Source organism: Lagopus leucura, unplaced genomic scaffold (assembly GCF_019238085.1).
Source record: "Lagopus leucura isolate 7727_CA_CO unplaced genomic scaffold, USGS_WTPT01 Super-Scaffold_100044, whole genome shotgun sequence".
Lineage (NCBI taxonomy): Eukaryota > Metazoa > Chordata > Aves > Galliformes > Phasianidae > Lagopus > Lagopus leucura.
Window position 1 is genome coordinate 970606 of NW_024962291.1, and position 14468 is coordinate 985073.

The following is a 14468-nucleotide window of genomic DNA, read 5'->3' on the forward strand; positions in this document are numbered from 1 at the left end:
CTTCATCTGGCTTTCTTTAAAAGCACCCCTTGTTCACATGTACTGCAGAGCAACCAATGTTTAAGTGATCCTTTGAAATACTTAGAAATACATTCAACACCTTTCTGCTTTTGCCTGTGTTAGGAAGAGGGAAAGCATTAAACGAGGAAGCTGAAGAGAAGAATTGCCTGTTTCTTTCCAAGGGAACTACATATGAATATAGCTGGTCTGTTGGAACACTTAGCAGCAGTTCTGAGTGCACATGGAAACTACCTTCTTTGGTCCTGCTGCTCATCTTACAGAGAAAACAGGCTCTCTGGGATGATTGTTTTATCAAGCACTTTTTCAACCTGTATTTCTCCTGATGAGCATGGGATTAACTCACAAAAAAATAGCAAGGCCCCTCATCTGTTGCTGACATGCCTGACTTTTCAGTGAGCTCTGATCTTCTGACCTCTATTGTGAGGTTTCTGAGAGGTTTCTATCTGCATACTTGCATAGTATAATTTTGACTGTGCTGGGTTTGGCCTTTTTGTTTTTATCCCCAATCTGGCCTAGCAAAACACCTCACTGCCACATTTCAGTATCCTAAGATGTGCTGGTGACAAGCCCAGAGCATTTTGGGGTAGTTTTTCCTGCTCTGTTCTTCGGATGAAAGTATAAATAGAATATGAACAAAGAATTAGTAGGTTCTGGGTTCCTTTGAAAATTTTGGAATGAATCCTGTTTTTTGGCATACTATTCTCCTTAGTACCTCAAGAGAATTTATCTGGTAGAGAAGTCTTAGTTTTAAAGCTAAACTTTTTCTCCAATCTATATCTAATGGGTAGGTATGGGATTGTAAATAGAAATGCTGCTTATAGAATTCTTGACAAAATAAAGTTCAGAAACCTTTGTGGCATTGCTGATACAAGAGGAGAGAGTGATCTACATTGTGAATATACCTAAATTGAAAATGAAATGCTTTTGGGTTGTTGTAGGAATGACTCTGTATGACCCACATACACAGAGAAGGGCAGCTAGTGTGAAAAATAAGGTTTAATTAAATAATGGAAGCAACTATGCTCTTGGCGAGAGAGACCATAACAAACACTCTGGTTTCTCCTCAGTCTGATTTTCTGCATTAAATGTTTGGTGGGTCGTAGCCTTGAATTAGCAGTAAAGATTGCACCCTGGCACAAAGATGTATCAGCAGTGTATATATTGTTAGTGATGTTATGTTTTAATGACATCTGCACCTCCATTGCCTAGGAGAGCACTGAAAAACCCACACTGCAAGTGCTTACCCTTAAGTTATGTGAGGAAGAATACTGAGTCATTCTATCTACTGTTGAAAATAAACTCATGAAATTGTCCCACTCAGGGGCTGGCTTATGCTGAGAAACACACCTAAAAATGCCTTTTCCAACACGTTACACAAATTATTTTTCTCGTATTCTGTTGGCATTCTTTTTGTTTTCTGCCTTCCTTGGATTGGGTGCTTCCACCTACTTAGTGGAAGAAGTTCTGTCTATTGAACGCATGCCACAGTTGGGTAGTAATGTAACCTGTTGCTGTCCTTCCCCTGCTTGTCAACACCACCAATGGAGGTTGACTTGAGACCTGCTCCCACGTGATCTTCATCACGTAGATGACTTCTAGAGTGACTTTGGGAGAGGAGATCTTTGTAAGAATAAGCTCTCTGAGTTTTTGTGCAGTACTATTGAAACAATTAAGTTGCTGTGCAGTTTTGCTATTTTTCTGTCTGAAAAGAGAATGCAAATAGTGGAGGGCCTGAGAAGGGATCGGCTCCCAAGTCCTCGAAATTCCAGGCACTTAGTAATAGGAGACTGGGATCCCTTCCTCTTGCTACTTGAGCATGGTGAACGAGGGCTTGGTTTCTGCCCAGGGTGCTGAGGGCTTGGTTTCTGCCCAGGGGTGCTTGCGTTGTTAGGAGCTGCCCTGGGGATGGATGGAGAAAGAGAGGGTGTGTTACCAGGCAGAGCACAGGGAGGAGGGGAGCCAGGCAAGAGGAGGAAACGAAAGGGAGAGGCTGAGCAAAGGGAGGATCCAGCGAGTGCCACGCTACAGAGCCATGGCCCAGCCCAGAGCCTGTGAGTAGCTGCCCAGAGCTTTGTGCTGCCCACAGGGCCTGAGTCAGGTGGTGGTGGGGATTCTAGGGCTTATCTTTCTAGAGGAAATGGAGGAGAGGTACTTGAAAGAGGGTCAGAGCTTGCTTTCCAGTTGGGCTGGGTGTTCACTCTAGGTTTAGCTGGTAGTGATGAAAGCTGGAGAGTCACTCCTGAGCAGGGCATCTTGCACAAGGGAGTTCTGTGTTGGCATTGTCTAGCAAGGAAGTGAAACAAGGGAGAGGAGAGCGAGCTCAATTGTGTTTTGTTCTGGTGTTTTGACATCCTCATCGCCTAGCCCTAACTCTTCCCACGTGCAACATCTTTTACTCTAATTATCCCCTTCTGGGGCTGCCTGTAGCCCATCTGCAGCTCCCTTCGCCTGTTCTCTGGAAAACCCTCACCGTCCCTGCATTATTCCCCAGCGTCAGGCTGGGCAGCAGCAGCAATGAGAGGAATTGCAGCACCCATCTGGAGGGTGAGGATGTGAGAGAGGAAGTGTGTTCACTATCCCTGGCCTCAGCACATCACCCAGCTGCAGGCTGGATCTGGGGCTGAGCGGCAGTGGGAGGGTGAGTTATTTGGAAAGCAGCTCCATCTTGCTGGCCCACAGCTGAGATTAGGACAGATGAACGCTGCTGACGTTCTCGTAGTGAGAGCAAAACTGTTACTGTGGCTCTTGGGTTACTGGTCAAAGTCTGGTGGGCACCATTTCTTCTACCACTGTGTGTGCTTTCAGGCCCAGACAACATCCTCCTGCTGCGGTCATACTGTGCAGATGGCTCTTGTGTTTTACTTCTGCTTTTCTGTCTCAAAGTTTTGCCAAGCTCAAGGTCTCAAGGGACCGGATGACCCGCAGCCATAGGAGTGAAAGTGTCTCTTCCAACCGGTCCTTACCTACCCTTTCTGTCCCACATGCCAGTTCAGGAGCAGGACTGTTTGCGGGAGGTGACGCTCTCTACCCAAAGGCTGCGGGTGCTGCCTCCAGCAGTCCTCAGTAACCCTGCTCTGGAAAGCCTTGACCTCGACAGGAACAAACTCAGGAGCATCACCGGCATTTCCAAACTTGGCAACCTGAGGAAGCTCATCGTATCCAAGAACGAGATTGTGGACTTTCCCAATGAAATCCAGAGCCTGATCTATTTAGAGAAGCTTGAACTGAATCAGAACCAGATCCGAGTCATCCCAGAGGGCATCTTCTGCCATCTCCCCCGGCTTAAACACTTGCGGCTCAACAACAACCGCCTTGGTGCTCTTCCCAGGGACCTGGCAGCTTGTCGAGGCAGCCTCCAGTACCTCAACATCTCCAACAACCTGTTCCGAACCTTCCCCCAGCCTGTCCTGCAGCTGGCGAACCTACAGGAGCTCCATGTGCAGAACAATGCCCTTCGCCAGCTCCCCAGGGAGCTCTTCCAGGGACAATCCCTGAAAATGTTCAAGGCCAACGGGAACCCGCTCAGGGAGCCACCCAGTGAGGTCTGTGCTGGTGGCATCCAGCAGATCCTGAATTATTTCAGCCAGCTTCAACACGGTTCAGGGCAGGAGGACAAGAGGATCAAGACCATGTTCCTGGGTGCCTCGCTGGCTGGGAAATCTACCATCTGCAGAAGCCTGAAGCAGAGGCAAGCCAAACTGGTGCCCAAGGAAGAGCGAACAGTTGGCATAGAAATCAGTGAGTTCCGGCTTGAAGACTTCACCTTTCTCTTCTGGGACTTTGCTGGCCAGCTGGAGTATTACATGACGCACCACGTGTTCATCACACCACAGGCACTCGTCATCCTTGTCATCAACCTCCACATGTAAGACCTGAATTCAGGGGAGAATGGGAGAAGGAAATTTGAATTGGTAACCTTTCCCCTTCATTTTCCACTGCTGATGCCATATCCATTGCACCTAGATAAGTGCTCTTCTCTCAAAAGCTTTAACTAGCTCTCTGTCTCCTTCTTTCGGTAGACCACACATTTTATTAAGCCACCTTACAAAATTCCTCCCTTTTGAGTCACTAGATGTATCTTAATTTGCGACAATTTATGCGATTGTCATCTTTGCTTTCTGCATTCTCAATGCCTCTACATGGCTTCTGCTGCTCCCTGAAAATTGAAAGAGGATCTGAATTGGGCTTTTTGGTACAGAGAAATCCTGCTCCCATCCACAACATGGGAGGAATCTGCTACAGCCCCCAGCTTTAAGTGGCTTAGACTAAGGATGGGCAACTTAAGGATGGCCTTGGGTATGGTCCATGACAACTTAGGACATGTGAGTTCTTTTTCAGCTAGTCTCTGGGACAGCACAGGGTGCATGGTTAAGCCTACATTTCAGGAAAAGCATTAGATGTGAACCTGGAATTTTCTTTCTCTTCTTCTCCAGGTGCCAGACTAATGATGATGCTTTCAAGGACCTTGTTGGCTTCTGGATCAACAACCTGTTCATGCGAGTCCCAAACTCTGTGGTGCTTCCTGTGGGAACTCATGTGGACTGCTGTCAGAAGCAAGAGGTGGAGGAGAAGAGGTCCAACATCATGGCCAAGATTGCGGCCATGCTGGCGGAGAGGAAGAGCAACCTCACTCACTTCATCAACAATCTGGAGGACAGTGAGGAACCTGAGGTTTATGTGGACCAGTGGGAGAGGCTGAAGGAGATGGAGAGTTGCACATTAACTGTAGGGTTGAGATTATTGTGGATTTACTGCAGCTGGAAGGGGAACTAGGCAAGCTTGCAGGATTTGGGCTTGCTCACATGAGCAGGTTTAGCAGGGTAATTGATGAAGAGGTGGCACTTCATGGTCTGCCTTTAGCTCCCACAGCGTACTAGTGGGGATGGTTACCCTTTACTGACAAATCAGGCACCTAGTTACTGCAGCAGCTCCATGGGGTTGGGATGGAGGTGGCAACATTGCATACTGCTGTAACTGCTGGTTGTGACCTGCTGGTTCCTTTCTGCTGCTCTCTGATGGATATCTCTGCTCATGGCTTGTAGGAAGGGCCTGGGGAGAAGTGAGGCAACTACATGTTGCATGAAGACATATCCACCTGATTTTAATCAGCCTAGTTCATTACTCCTTCAGTAGGGGAGAAATAGGAGAAAGAAATTTACTTTTCAAACACCATGGTGCGGGTGGATGGTTTTCTGGGACCACTGCAATACAGAGACAGAGCTATAATCATAGGATTACAGAATGGACTGGGTAGTAGAAGACCTTAAAAGTCCATTCAGGTCCAACTTCCTCCCATGGGCTGGGCTGCCACTCACCAGCTCAGGCTGCCCATGGCCCCATCCATCCTGGCCTTGAGCAGCTCCAGGGATGGGGCATCCACAGCTGCTCTGGGCAGCCTGCGCCGTGGCCTCACTGCCCTCATGGTAAAGGTGATGGAGGTGCCCTTTACATGGAAGGGATGCTGTACCTGGCTATACAGACTGTCCTGTCCTTGTAGACTGACAAGGGAGGCTAGGTTGGAAGGGAATCCGGGATGTGTCTGAAGCCTACTCTTACTGAAGCTGAGCCAGGTGATTGCTCAGCATGCTGTCTATATACTGTGGCAACTGTCCAAAGATACCCAGCCTCACTGGGCAAACAGATAGCTGCTTGGCTTTCCTCAGCTGGGTATCCAGCATTTTGCTGAATGCCTACTGGCAAGCACCTTGCTCCACCTCCTTGGTGGCCTCTGAAGCATGAAATCCGCCTGTCACCTCACTGGCTACTACCACAGTGGTAGCTGCTGGCTTTGCTTTTGGCAGACGTGCTTTCTCTCTTTCAGATCTTAGATCTGGTTGCCGTCAACTGCACAGATCACCGTGACATCAAAAAGCTTGAAGCCACAATTCTGGCTCATGTGAAGAATGAGGAGCTATTCCCTGAGGTTGTCCGTGTGCTGCCGCCCGTCTACCGGGAGGTAGAAGCTGCCATTGTGGACATCACCCAGAATGAGGAGATGGCAGACCATGGTGAGTGCTTCCTCATCCCTCACCTTGCTGCTTTTCTGACAGGGACAGGCCCTCTGAAGTCCTTCTGTGTGTGGTGGTGGCATTGCTGCTGGAGATCTTGCAGAAGCAATCATTGTCATTGCCTGGCTTTGTCTGATGCAGGTTCGGGTTGGAAGGGACCTCAAAGAGCACATAGTTCCAACCCCCTACGATAGACAAAGACACTTCCAACAGGCCCGATCAACCTGGCTGTGAACACTTCCAAGGGATGGGACATCTGCAGCTTCTATGGTTAGCCTGTTCCAGTGCCCTGAATCCTCAAACAAGGAAGGAATTCCTATTATCTAATGTATTGCAAGCATCTGACTCCAAGGCCTAGGGAAAAGCAAGGAAAAAGGGCAAGTTCTTCTTCACACAAAGGCTCTGCCAGCATCTGTTGACCTGTGGATGGAGGAGCTTTCAGCTGGCAGTATAGTCTGTAATGTTGTTCTTTCTCCCCTTTGCCCTGTATAAACACTTTAAATTCATGGTATCTTGCAGGAAGGAGACGGACAGCTTTAATGTTTCTATTTGGCTTCCAAACCTATGTCTTGCAAATTCTATTTAATGCATATCTCTGATCTCAACTGCTACCTAAGGACAGTGTGACATTGGGCCCTGCTGATGCGTGTTGGCCCTGTACAGCAGCTTTTGACTGCTGGCTTGGCTGCTGCACTCCACGATGGGCATGCTGAGCACCTACATGTCCCTCTAGGCATGATGGACCTCCAGTACCTGCTCAGCGAACTCTCCCAGCGAGAGCACCTGGCCAACCTGGACAGAGAGCTCCTTCAGGATATCCTGCGCTACTTCCACCGCATTGGCCTTCTCGTGTGGTATGAAGAAATCAAGCACCTGGAAAGCACTGTCTTTCTGCAGCCCACCTTCCTAATAACTACGTTCAAGGTGAGCGTGGGGAATAGGACCCTGCAAGGCCCAAGCTTTGCCATGCTCCTCTCATCACGCCTCTCATTTCTCTCTATTCCTGCCCAGCTCCTTGTGAGGGACCGCCTGGTCCAGCAGCTGGAGAGCATCTCTGTGGAGGCGCTGATTGCGGAACATGCTACCATCAGGGACAGGTCCTGGGTGTGGGCCTTCAAGTCAAAGGCAATGCTGTGCCACCAGGCAGTGCGTGCTTTGGTGAAGTACCAGCTCTTTTCGGAAGGGATGCAGGACATCTTTGAGGAGATCATGGGGGACAAGACCCGCAGGGGGAAAGGGAAGCTCTTCAGCCTCCTGGAGCACTTCGAGCTCACCTGGAGGTGAGGCAAGCCAAAGCACTCAATCCTCAGGCCAGTGAGTTTGTGCCCGGGAAGACATGGGAGACAACACGGGACCAAAGTGAGTCCTGGTACTTGTTCCCAACCTACCTAAACCAGACTGAAGAGGTTGCTGAGGTGTGGGGAGGAGATCACCATGAGGACCTCCACATCCGTACCTACTTCTCACCTGAGATACCTGAGGGCTTCTTCCACAGGTGCGCAGTGTTGTCCAGCCCCCTCATGAAGCCGTTGGCAGGCCACTTACTGGGGTTGGTTGGGTGCAGAGCAGGTATGATCATTAGCAAGCCCTCAGCTGTTGAGAACATAACAGCCACAGTGTGAAGCTAGGACTCAGGAGATCAGGGTACAGTCTTAGCCCTGTCCTGGACTTGTGGAGCCCTGCATGAATCACTGTGATGTCCCTTATCCAGATGCAGGCAAAGATAATGATCCTTCTGTTTCACCTGCCATCTGGGGTGGGTTTTTGCAGGCCATAGAGCTAGTCTGTGCCAACCCAAGCATTATAGAATCACGGAATGGATTGGGTAGGAGGAGACCTTAAAGCCCACCCAGTTCCACCTTCTTGTCGTGGGCAGTATTGCCACCCACTAGATCAGGTTGCCCAGGGTGCCATCCAGTCTGGCCTTGAATGCCTCCAGGTCTCACAGTCCCACTAGAACAGAGTGTGGAGAAAGGCCTGCTTTCCTCTGGGACTGGACCGCTTACCACTGGGACTCTTCCAGTTTCTGGAAGACCTCCTGTCATTGTAGGGTTCTTGACTTGTATTTGGGGCTTTATCAAACAACCAAACCTGGAAGCAGCTCTTGCCTTAACAGGCTGCTCCTGCTGCTTGAGCCATGGTCCTCATTCAGCTTCTAGCTCTATTTTGACTGAAACTGGTTTCATATTTTTCAGGTCATCCCATTGCCACATTTTCTCCCACTGTGGGATATAAATGGGGAGGAGGGTGGTTAAAGCCACAGGCAATGTCTTCGCAGGTTCCTTGTGAAAGCTTGCTCCTTCTACTCCACGCATTGGGTGGCCAAGGCAACCTGCCTGCTCATATGCAATGGCAAACCTCTGCTGATTAAAGAGAACAACCAGCGGGCATACAGCTACCTGGAGCTGAGATGCAGGAAGCCAGCAGGAGCAACAGGTGGGGAGCACCAAGGAATAGGCAAAAGGCCGTCTGAGGGAAGTAATTTTCTTGATGCCTCTTTAAGTTGACCTTGAAGGCTGCCATGGTTTGATTAAGATGACAAACTGTGGTGGTACACCTGATCTGGTGGTGGTTGGCCACAATAAGGCTGGAAGCAAGTTGTGTGGCTCCCAGGCCCCAGTATTGCTGCTGTGGGTAACCATGCCTCTCTCCTTTTGACTGGAAGCATTCCAGCTTGCTTGGGACTTCCTCGTGGCGGGTGTGTTTATCATCCAGAAGCTCTCTGAAGAGTGGCCAGGGCTGCACGTATGTGTGAAGACCCCTTGTCGCACAGCCGGCTGTCCCGCAGAGCTTATCTGGCCAGATATGGATGGCAAAACCCCCATGTACGTATGTGCTTGCTCAGCACAGAGGGCTGGAACCTGATGGGTGCTGTTGCAATGTCAACTGGGGCTTTTTCCTTCACAGGACAAAGGAAGATGTTAAAACCTGTGGAACATGTGGGCATCGGTTTGGTGTAGAGCTGCTCTTACCCAAAGGTGAGGCTGGTGGTGGTAGAGCAGAGCTCTAGCTGGAAGGAGTTGGGTGATGGTGGTGTCCTGTCTTGGGCTATATGGGAAGGCAGAGCCCCAGAGCAATCTGACCACTAGTGGGGAATTAAATGGGCTGCACAGAGATGAAGGGGCATATCTAGTGTCTCTAAGTGGTGAGGAGTTTGTGTCCAGTGGAAAATGCTGGCTCCCCTTCTGGAAACAGGTATGGCAAGCAGTTCCTCTCCATGGGCCAAAATGGTTAACATTGGCTGTCCTGGCAGCAGCAGGGCTTCCTGCTTATTCTTAGGGGAATAACAGCTCAACTGCTGGGTATACTGGAGCTGAGTTGCTTAAAAGCTGACGGTCCCTTTCTTTGTCCACACAGTGCCTGGGCAGCCAGAAGCACCCCCAGCACAGCCCCCTGTCCACTACTATGTGACCAGCTACAGCACCACTACCTTTGGGCCCAGCAGCATCCACGTCACCCGGCAGGTAGGCTGTCCCCTGCCCTTGCTTCTGCCCTTCTGCCACACTCTTATGCCATCCTCCTCAGGCAGCCCCACACTGTAGATCATCACCTGGATGGCCTCTGTCATACAAGCACTTTGTCTCTTTCAGAACATCACCAGTGAGTGACTGCAGGCCAGGGGGGAGGAAAGCTCGAATGGAAGACAAAAGAATTGTTTTTAAGCTGAAGTCAAGCTCTCCTCAGCACACTGAGCTTACAAGTACTACTTTCATCCTTACTGCAGGGCAATAAATGCATAAATGAATGTGCTGACTTGCGATGCATAAAGGATACATTTAAGATGCTATGCAACACCAGTGAGTGGGAAGCACCTTTATATAGACATACATTTAAACTTACAAAACTTCAGAAAAGTAAATCTGTAAAGAACCACAATCCCCAAAAACTCCAGATAGTTGCTGGAAAAAGCCACATGCCAGCTCAAGGTCCACAGGAACTGTCCTGGGGGCAAAGGAGGAAGGAAGGACCCCCACTGTACACCATGCTGGTGCCAGGGGGTTGAAGTGCTGTGCAGTCAGAGAAAAGGCTTTCCCAACCACCAAGCTTTTTGCAGAGCTTTTGGAGGAGTGGAGAGGTGCTGGGCTGGCTCTACTGCTGGCTGCTCCTGTAGCGTGTTGACCCTCAGTCAGCACTCATAGCCAGAGCAGGGTAGCAAGATGTGCCCGGGAGTGGATGCAAATGCTGCTGTTTTCTCCTCTGTAACGGTGAAACCAGCCCAATGCTGACCTTTGCAAGACAGCAGAGGCTGGGGGAGGAACACACGAAGGGAGCGTCAATCTGTCTGCATGTGGTATTGCTCGATAAGCTCGAAGAGGTTGAAGGAGTCAGAGAGCTGCAGGCTGACATTGCCACTGTTGAGGGAGGAGGCTCCTTCCCGCTGCACCTGCTCATACCAGTACTCGCAGAACTTGGGCACCAGCTGCAACAACAGACAGGCACAGCTGTGGATGTGGCTCGGAGCTGTTGCTTCTCCATGCAGCCCCGTCCCTCCGTGAGAAAAAGAAGGGGATGCACAGGACAAATCCATCTGCCCCAGTCCTGAGAGTCCCAGTCCACAGTACCCATCTCCCTCTGCCTCTGAGGCCACCTCAGGGCCACTCACCTTCACCAGGATGAGCTTGGATTCCTTGGGCTTCGTGCTGGAGAAGCACTGCCCAAAGCAGAGGAAGATGGTGAAGTCGGGGGAGCGCTCCCTGCGGCTGTCACGGAAGTCCCGGAGCTCTGCAAGGAGAGGCAGGGCTTGGGCTTAGGGCAGGCCACAGCGAGGGCAGTGGATACTCTGGTTGGGTGCTCCCCACCACCTCAACCCCAAACCGGGATGGGAAGGGGCCCTACTTACCTGTGCAAAACACACTGAAATCAAAGATGGTCGTCTCCTGGTCCCGGTGGAGCAGGTTGAGAGGGGGTTCCCCGCCCTCAAGCTGCTGTGACAAGGCCCAGAAGACCTTGCACTTCTTCAGACGAGTGGCCAGGAGCTGGCCGGCACGCTGCTCCAGCCGCAGCCCCGCCACCCCCAGCAAGTCCTCAGTGTAGTGCCGCTGCCTGGGGTCGGCCAGGCTCTCGGGGCTGGGGAACAGCACCAGCCGCTGCTCAGCCACTGCGGGGTCCAGGGGCTGGTAGGCCAGCACCCACTGGCTGTCGACCACCTGCTCCTGGTAGACCACCTTTCCTCGGTAGTAGATAGTGATGTCCAGGATGGGGGGCAGCTCTCCTGCACGAAGCAGCTGTCAGTGGTGGCGGCCCCAGAAATCCCTCGTCCCCACAGACGGACCCTTAGCTGTGTCCCCATAGAGGAACCCTCACCTGTGTCACCTGCCAGTGGTGGAGGCGCAGGGTTGGCAGGTTGGAAGAGTAGCTGCTCACCCGGGGATGGTGCAGGGATGGCACATTCCTCACTCACAGAGAGGCCCCCGGCCCCATCCTGCCCACAGCACCCATCTGGGAGGGGCTGGTCCGCCAGCAGCAGGGACTCTGGGGGGCTGCAGGTGCCCTGCTCCTCCAGGTGCCTCCAATCTTGGAACACTGGCACAGGGAGGCAGCCACCTGGGCCAGAAAGCAGCACAGCATCCTCTGGCAAGGCATCCCCTACAGAGGCATTGTAGGTGGGTGGGGGTTTACCTCACTCTGCGCCCCCCCCCCCCAAAACAAGTGGGCCTGGTCTCACCTGTGTGTGCCCAGAGGGCTGTCTGGGAGCCAAGGGCAGAGATGTTGCAGTGCTGCAGTATGGACTGCAGCATGTCCAAATCCTCCTGCATCAGGGCTGGTGCAGCAGCACCTTCAGCACTGTCTGTGGGGCACAGCAGGGGGGTCAGCAGCCATCAGCAACCCCACACCCAACCCCCAGAGTGGCTCGGTCCTGGGACAAATCCACCACGATCCCACTGCCAGGCTGAGCCCGAGGTGCCCCCACACACAAACAGGGGACTGGGACCTACCTGTGGGAGTGTTTTCCGAGGCCAAATCATGGTGGTTGAGCAACTGCTGCAGAGGAAAGCAAGACAGGCCTGAAGCACTGGTGCTGTGGGCCCAGGCCAAGGAAGAGGGCTGCAATGCTCCAGTAGCAGCACCAGGCCCCCTCCCCTTCTGCTGTGCCTATCCCATTACCTGCGGCTGGGGCTGCTGCAGAGGAGCATCTGACACAGGGCCCCCAGAACCTCTGTCATTGGGGATGGCTGGAAGGAGAGCAGGGTGAGCGGGGTGCCCCAAGCTCAGCCCCTATTTTGTTGCTTCCTCCAAGCCTGGGCTCACCTGAGGCAACTGCATAGACCTTGTGCGGGTCATTGTTGCACTTGGAGCGGTCTTCCAGCAGTGTGAACATGTGGGTGCTCCTCAGGGCGCAGCGGAAGTTGGTCTTCCATTTGGCTGGATCCTCAGCATTCCCCTCGTACCTTCCACTGGCCTTCGCCCAGGCCTGGTGGGCATGCAGAGGTGAGCACAGGGACCCCCGAAATGCGGGCCCTGATTATTCCATTTCATCAATACTGAAGGCCTTGAGGTCATTGCTGGTCATCCCTGGTCCCACCCCCTTGGAGACCCTGGGGTCACTGCTAGTCACTCTCCAATGGAGTTGCAGAGTGGCAGGATGGTCGAGGTGACAGGGCCCTCTGCATCCATCTGGCCCAGCCCTTGTACAAGCAGGAACATCCAGCATTGGGCACTGCCATTCTCACCTGCCTTGAAAACTACAGTCCTCCAGTCACACCTATCCTACTTCAAAGACCTTGCCACCACCACTGGTGACCACCCATACACCTTGAAGACCACAGGATTAGAACCATTAAGGTCAGAAAGGATCACTAAGATCACCACGCCTGCCCACCAACCCATCCTCACCATGCGCACTGACCACATCCCTCACTGCCACATCCACACAGTTCTTAGTCACAGGGACAGTGACCTCACCACCACCCCTGGCAGCTTGTGCCAGCGCCTCATCCACCCATCTTCGTGCCACTTCAAAGACCTCGGAATCACCGCTGTTGCTCATCCCATTACCAACCAGCTTGCAGACCTGGGGTTGCTGCCGTTGACCCCCCCTAATCTCACCCACCCTTGGGTCACCGCTGCCCACCCCAGAGACAGACCGCTGGGCTGCTGGAGGTGCCGAACTCAACACCCCCCACATTACTGCTGGTGATACCCCAAGCACCCTGAGGTCGGCCCATCGCTAAGTCCCCCACCTTGAAGATCTCCACGTCGCTGCTGGTGACATCCTTCCTGGCGTTGTGCTTCCAGGGGATGCGGAAGATTCGGCGGGCCGGGTCGATCCAGCAGAGGCCGTGGTACAGCCCGCTGCTGACGGCGTTCAGCAGCCAGGGCCCGAAGCGCAGCTTCTGGGCGTCCCTGCGGGGCGGCACGGTCAGCTCCGGGGCCGCGGGGCCGGCCGGCGGGCACATAGCCGCGCCGCTTACCCCTCGCTGTCCAACGCTGCCATGGCTCCGCGACGTCCGGACGGGGCCACCCCGGGACCGGGCTTTTATAGAGCGACGGAGGCTTTCCTGGAAATCACGTGGGGAAACGAAACTGAAACCGTCGCCGGTGAGAGGGAGCGGCAGGGAGGCTGCGGGTCCGCAGCTGCGTGGTGCGGGGATCCCGCTTCAGCGCCGCGTCTCCAGGTCCGCCGCGGCCCTTGGGAGGCGATGGGGATATCCGCACTGCGCAGCGCGGGTCGAAGGGCGGCCCGAAACGCTGCCAGCGGGGCTTTCCGGCCCCGGCTACATCGTGCAGCGTTGGGGCTGGAAAGTCCAGCGGGCTTTGAAATTCTTTTTAACTCTTCCGGGCCTGGGCGCACGCTAAGGGCTGGGCGAAGAACCAGACCCAGGGGCAGCGCTGTTCCTGGGTTTCATGCACGAAAAGAAATCAAGCCCGGGGACTGCTGCCAGCCCTGGGGGTGAGCCTCCCCTTCCCTCACTCCCGCCCCAAAAATACTCTCTCCTTGCTAAGAAATCCCCCTATTGCATCATAGGAAATCCACGGGCTACCACCCAGGGACTCTTCCATCCTTTCCCAGGAAATTTCCCCACTGCTTTGTAGGAAATCCCTCCCTTGCTTCCTGGGGCATTTCCTTGGTGGTGTTCAGCAGTTCTTCACTTTTTGAGGAAGTTCCTCATTGCTCGCCTGCAAATCCACCTGTTGTGCTCTAGGAAGTTTCCTCTCCGCTGCCAAGCATCACTGTTCCTTTCATGGAGATCTCTGCCTGCCAGGCATCTCTCCAATTTGCACTCCGGCAATCCCCCCACTGGTTTCAAGGATGTTTCATGGTTAGATCCTCCATTATTTTCCATGAACATCAACCACTGCTATTCACAAAGTTCCCCCACAGATTCCCAGGATATTTCAGGATATTTGCTCCTCTACTTTTGAGGAATTCCCCTTACTGCTCTCCAGAAAATTCCCACATTGCCTCACAGGAAATTTCCCCATCACCCTCCAGGACAT

The 14468-nt window shown here is 52.8% G+C and overlaps 2 protein-coding genes across 5 annotated transcripts; one reads left to right on the top strand and one right to left on the bottom strand.

Annotated features, from left to right (window-relative positions):
- Positions 1-246: 246 nt before the first annotated feature.
- LOC122187214 (malignant fibrous histiocytoma-amplified sequence 1 homolog) lies at positions 247-9774 on the top strand. Its single transcript, XM_042884514.1, is given in 12 exon segments — positions 247-2072; positions 3010-3886; positions 4455-4746; positions 5843-6029; positions 6763-6953; positions 7041-7299; positions 7302-7524; positions 8308-8465; positions 8695-8854; positions 8937-9007; positions 9387-9493; positions 9620-9774. Coding segments are annotated over 12 exon segments (2685 nt in total). The 5' UTR covers positions 247-1930; the 3' UTR covers positions 9638-9774.
- Positions 9775-9827: 53 nt separating this feature from the next.
- On the bottom strand, positions 9828-13770 carry IRF7 (interferon regulatory factor 7). Of its 4 annotated transcripts, none has more exons than XM_042884507.1 (10): positions 13442-13770; positions 13211-13373; positions 12279-12441; positions 12135-12202; positions 11966-12008; positions 11695-11817; positions 11334-11615; positions 10870-11241; positions 10633-10751; positions 9828-10449 (listed from the first exon to the last, which is right to left on the bottom strand). In XM_042884507.1, the coding sequence occupies exons 1-10, from the start codon at positions 13462-13464 to the stop codon at positions 10303-10305; spliced, it is 1503 nt and encodes a 500-aa protein (XP_042740441.1). In that variant the 5' UTR covers positions 13465-13770; the 3' UTR covers positions 9828-10302. The 4 variants fall into 4 exon arrangements, with proteins under 4 accessions (XP_042740441.1, XP_042740442.1, XP_042740443.1 ...); XM_042884508.1 differs by having other exon boundaries at positions 11334-11600; positions 11966-12011; XM_042884509.1 differs by having other exon boundaries at positions 11334-11573; positions 11966-12011; positions 13442-13769.
- Between the last annotated feature and the right edge of the window lie 698 nt (positions 13771-14468).

Coding starts and splice junctions, on each gene's coding strand:
- IRF7 (XM_042884506.1), bottom strand. CDS start 13,464: ATGGCAGCGTTGGACAGCGAGGG. Junction 12,442..13,210: donor GCGACGTGGAGATCTTCAAG/GTGGGGGACTTA, acceptor CATGCCCACCAG/GCCTGGGCGAAGGCCAGTGG. Junction 10,450..10,632: donor CCAAGCTCATCCTGGTGAAG/GTGAGTGGCCCT, acceptor CTGTTGTTGCAG/CTGGTGCCCAAGTTCTGCGA.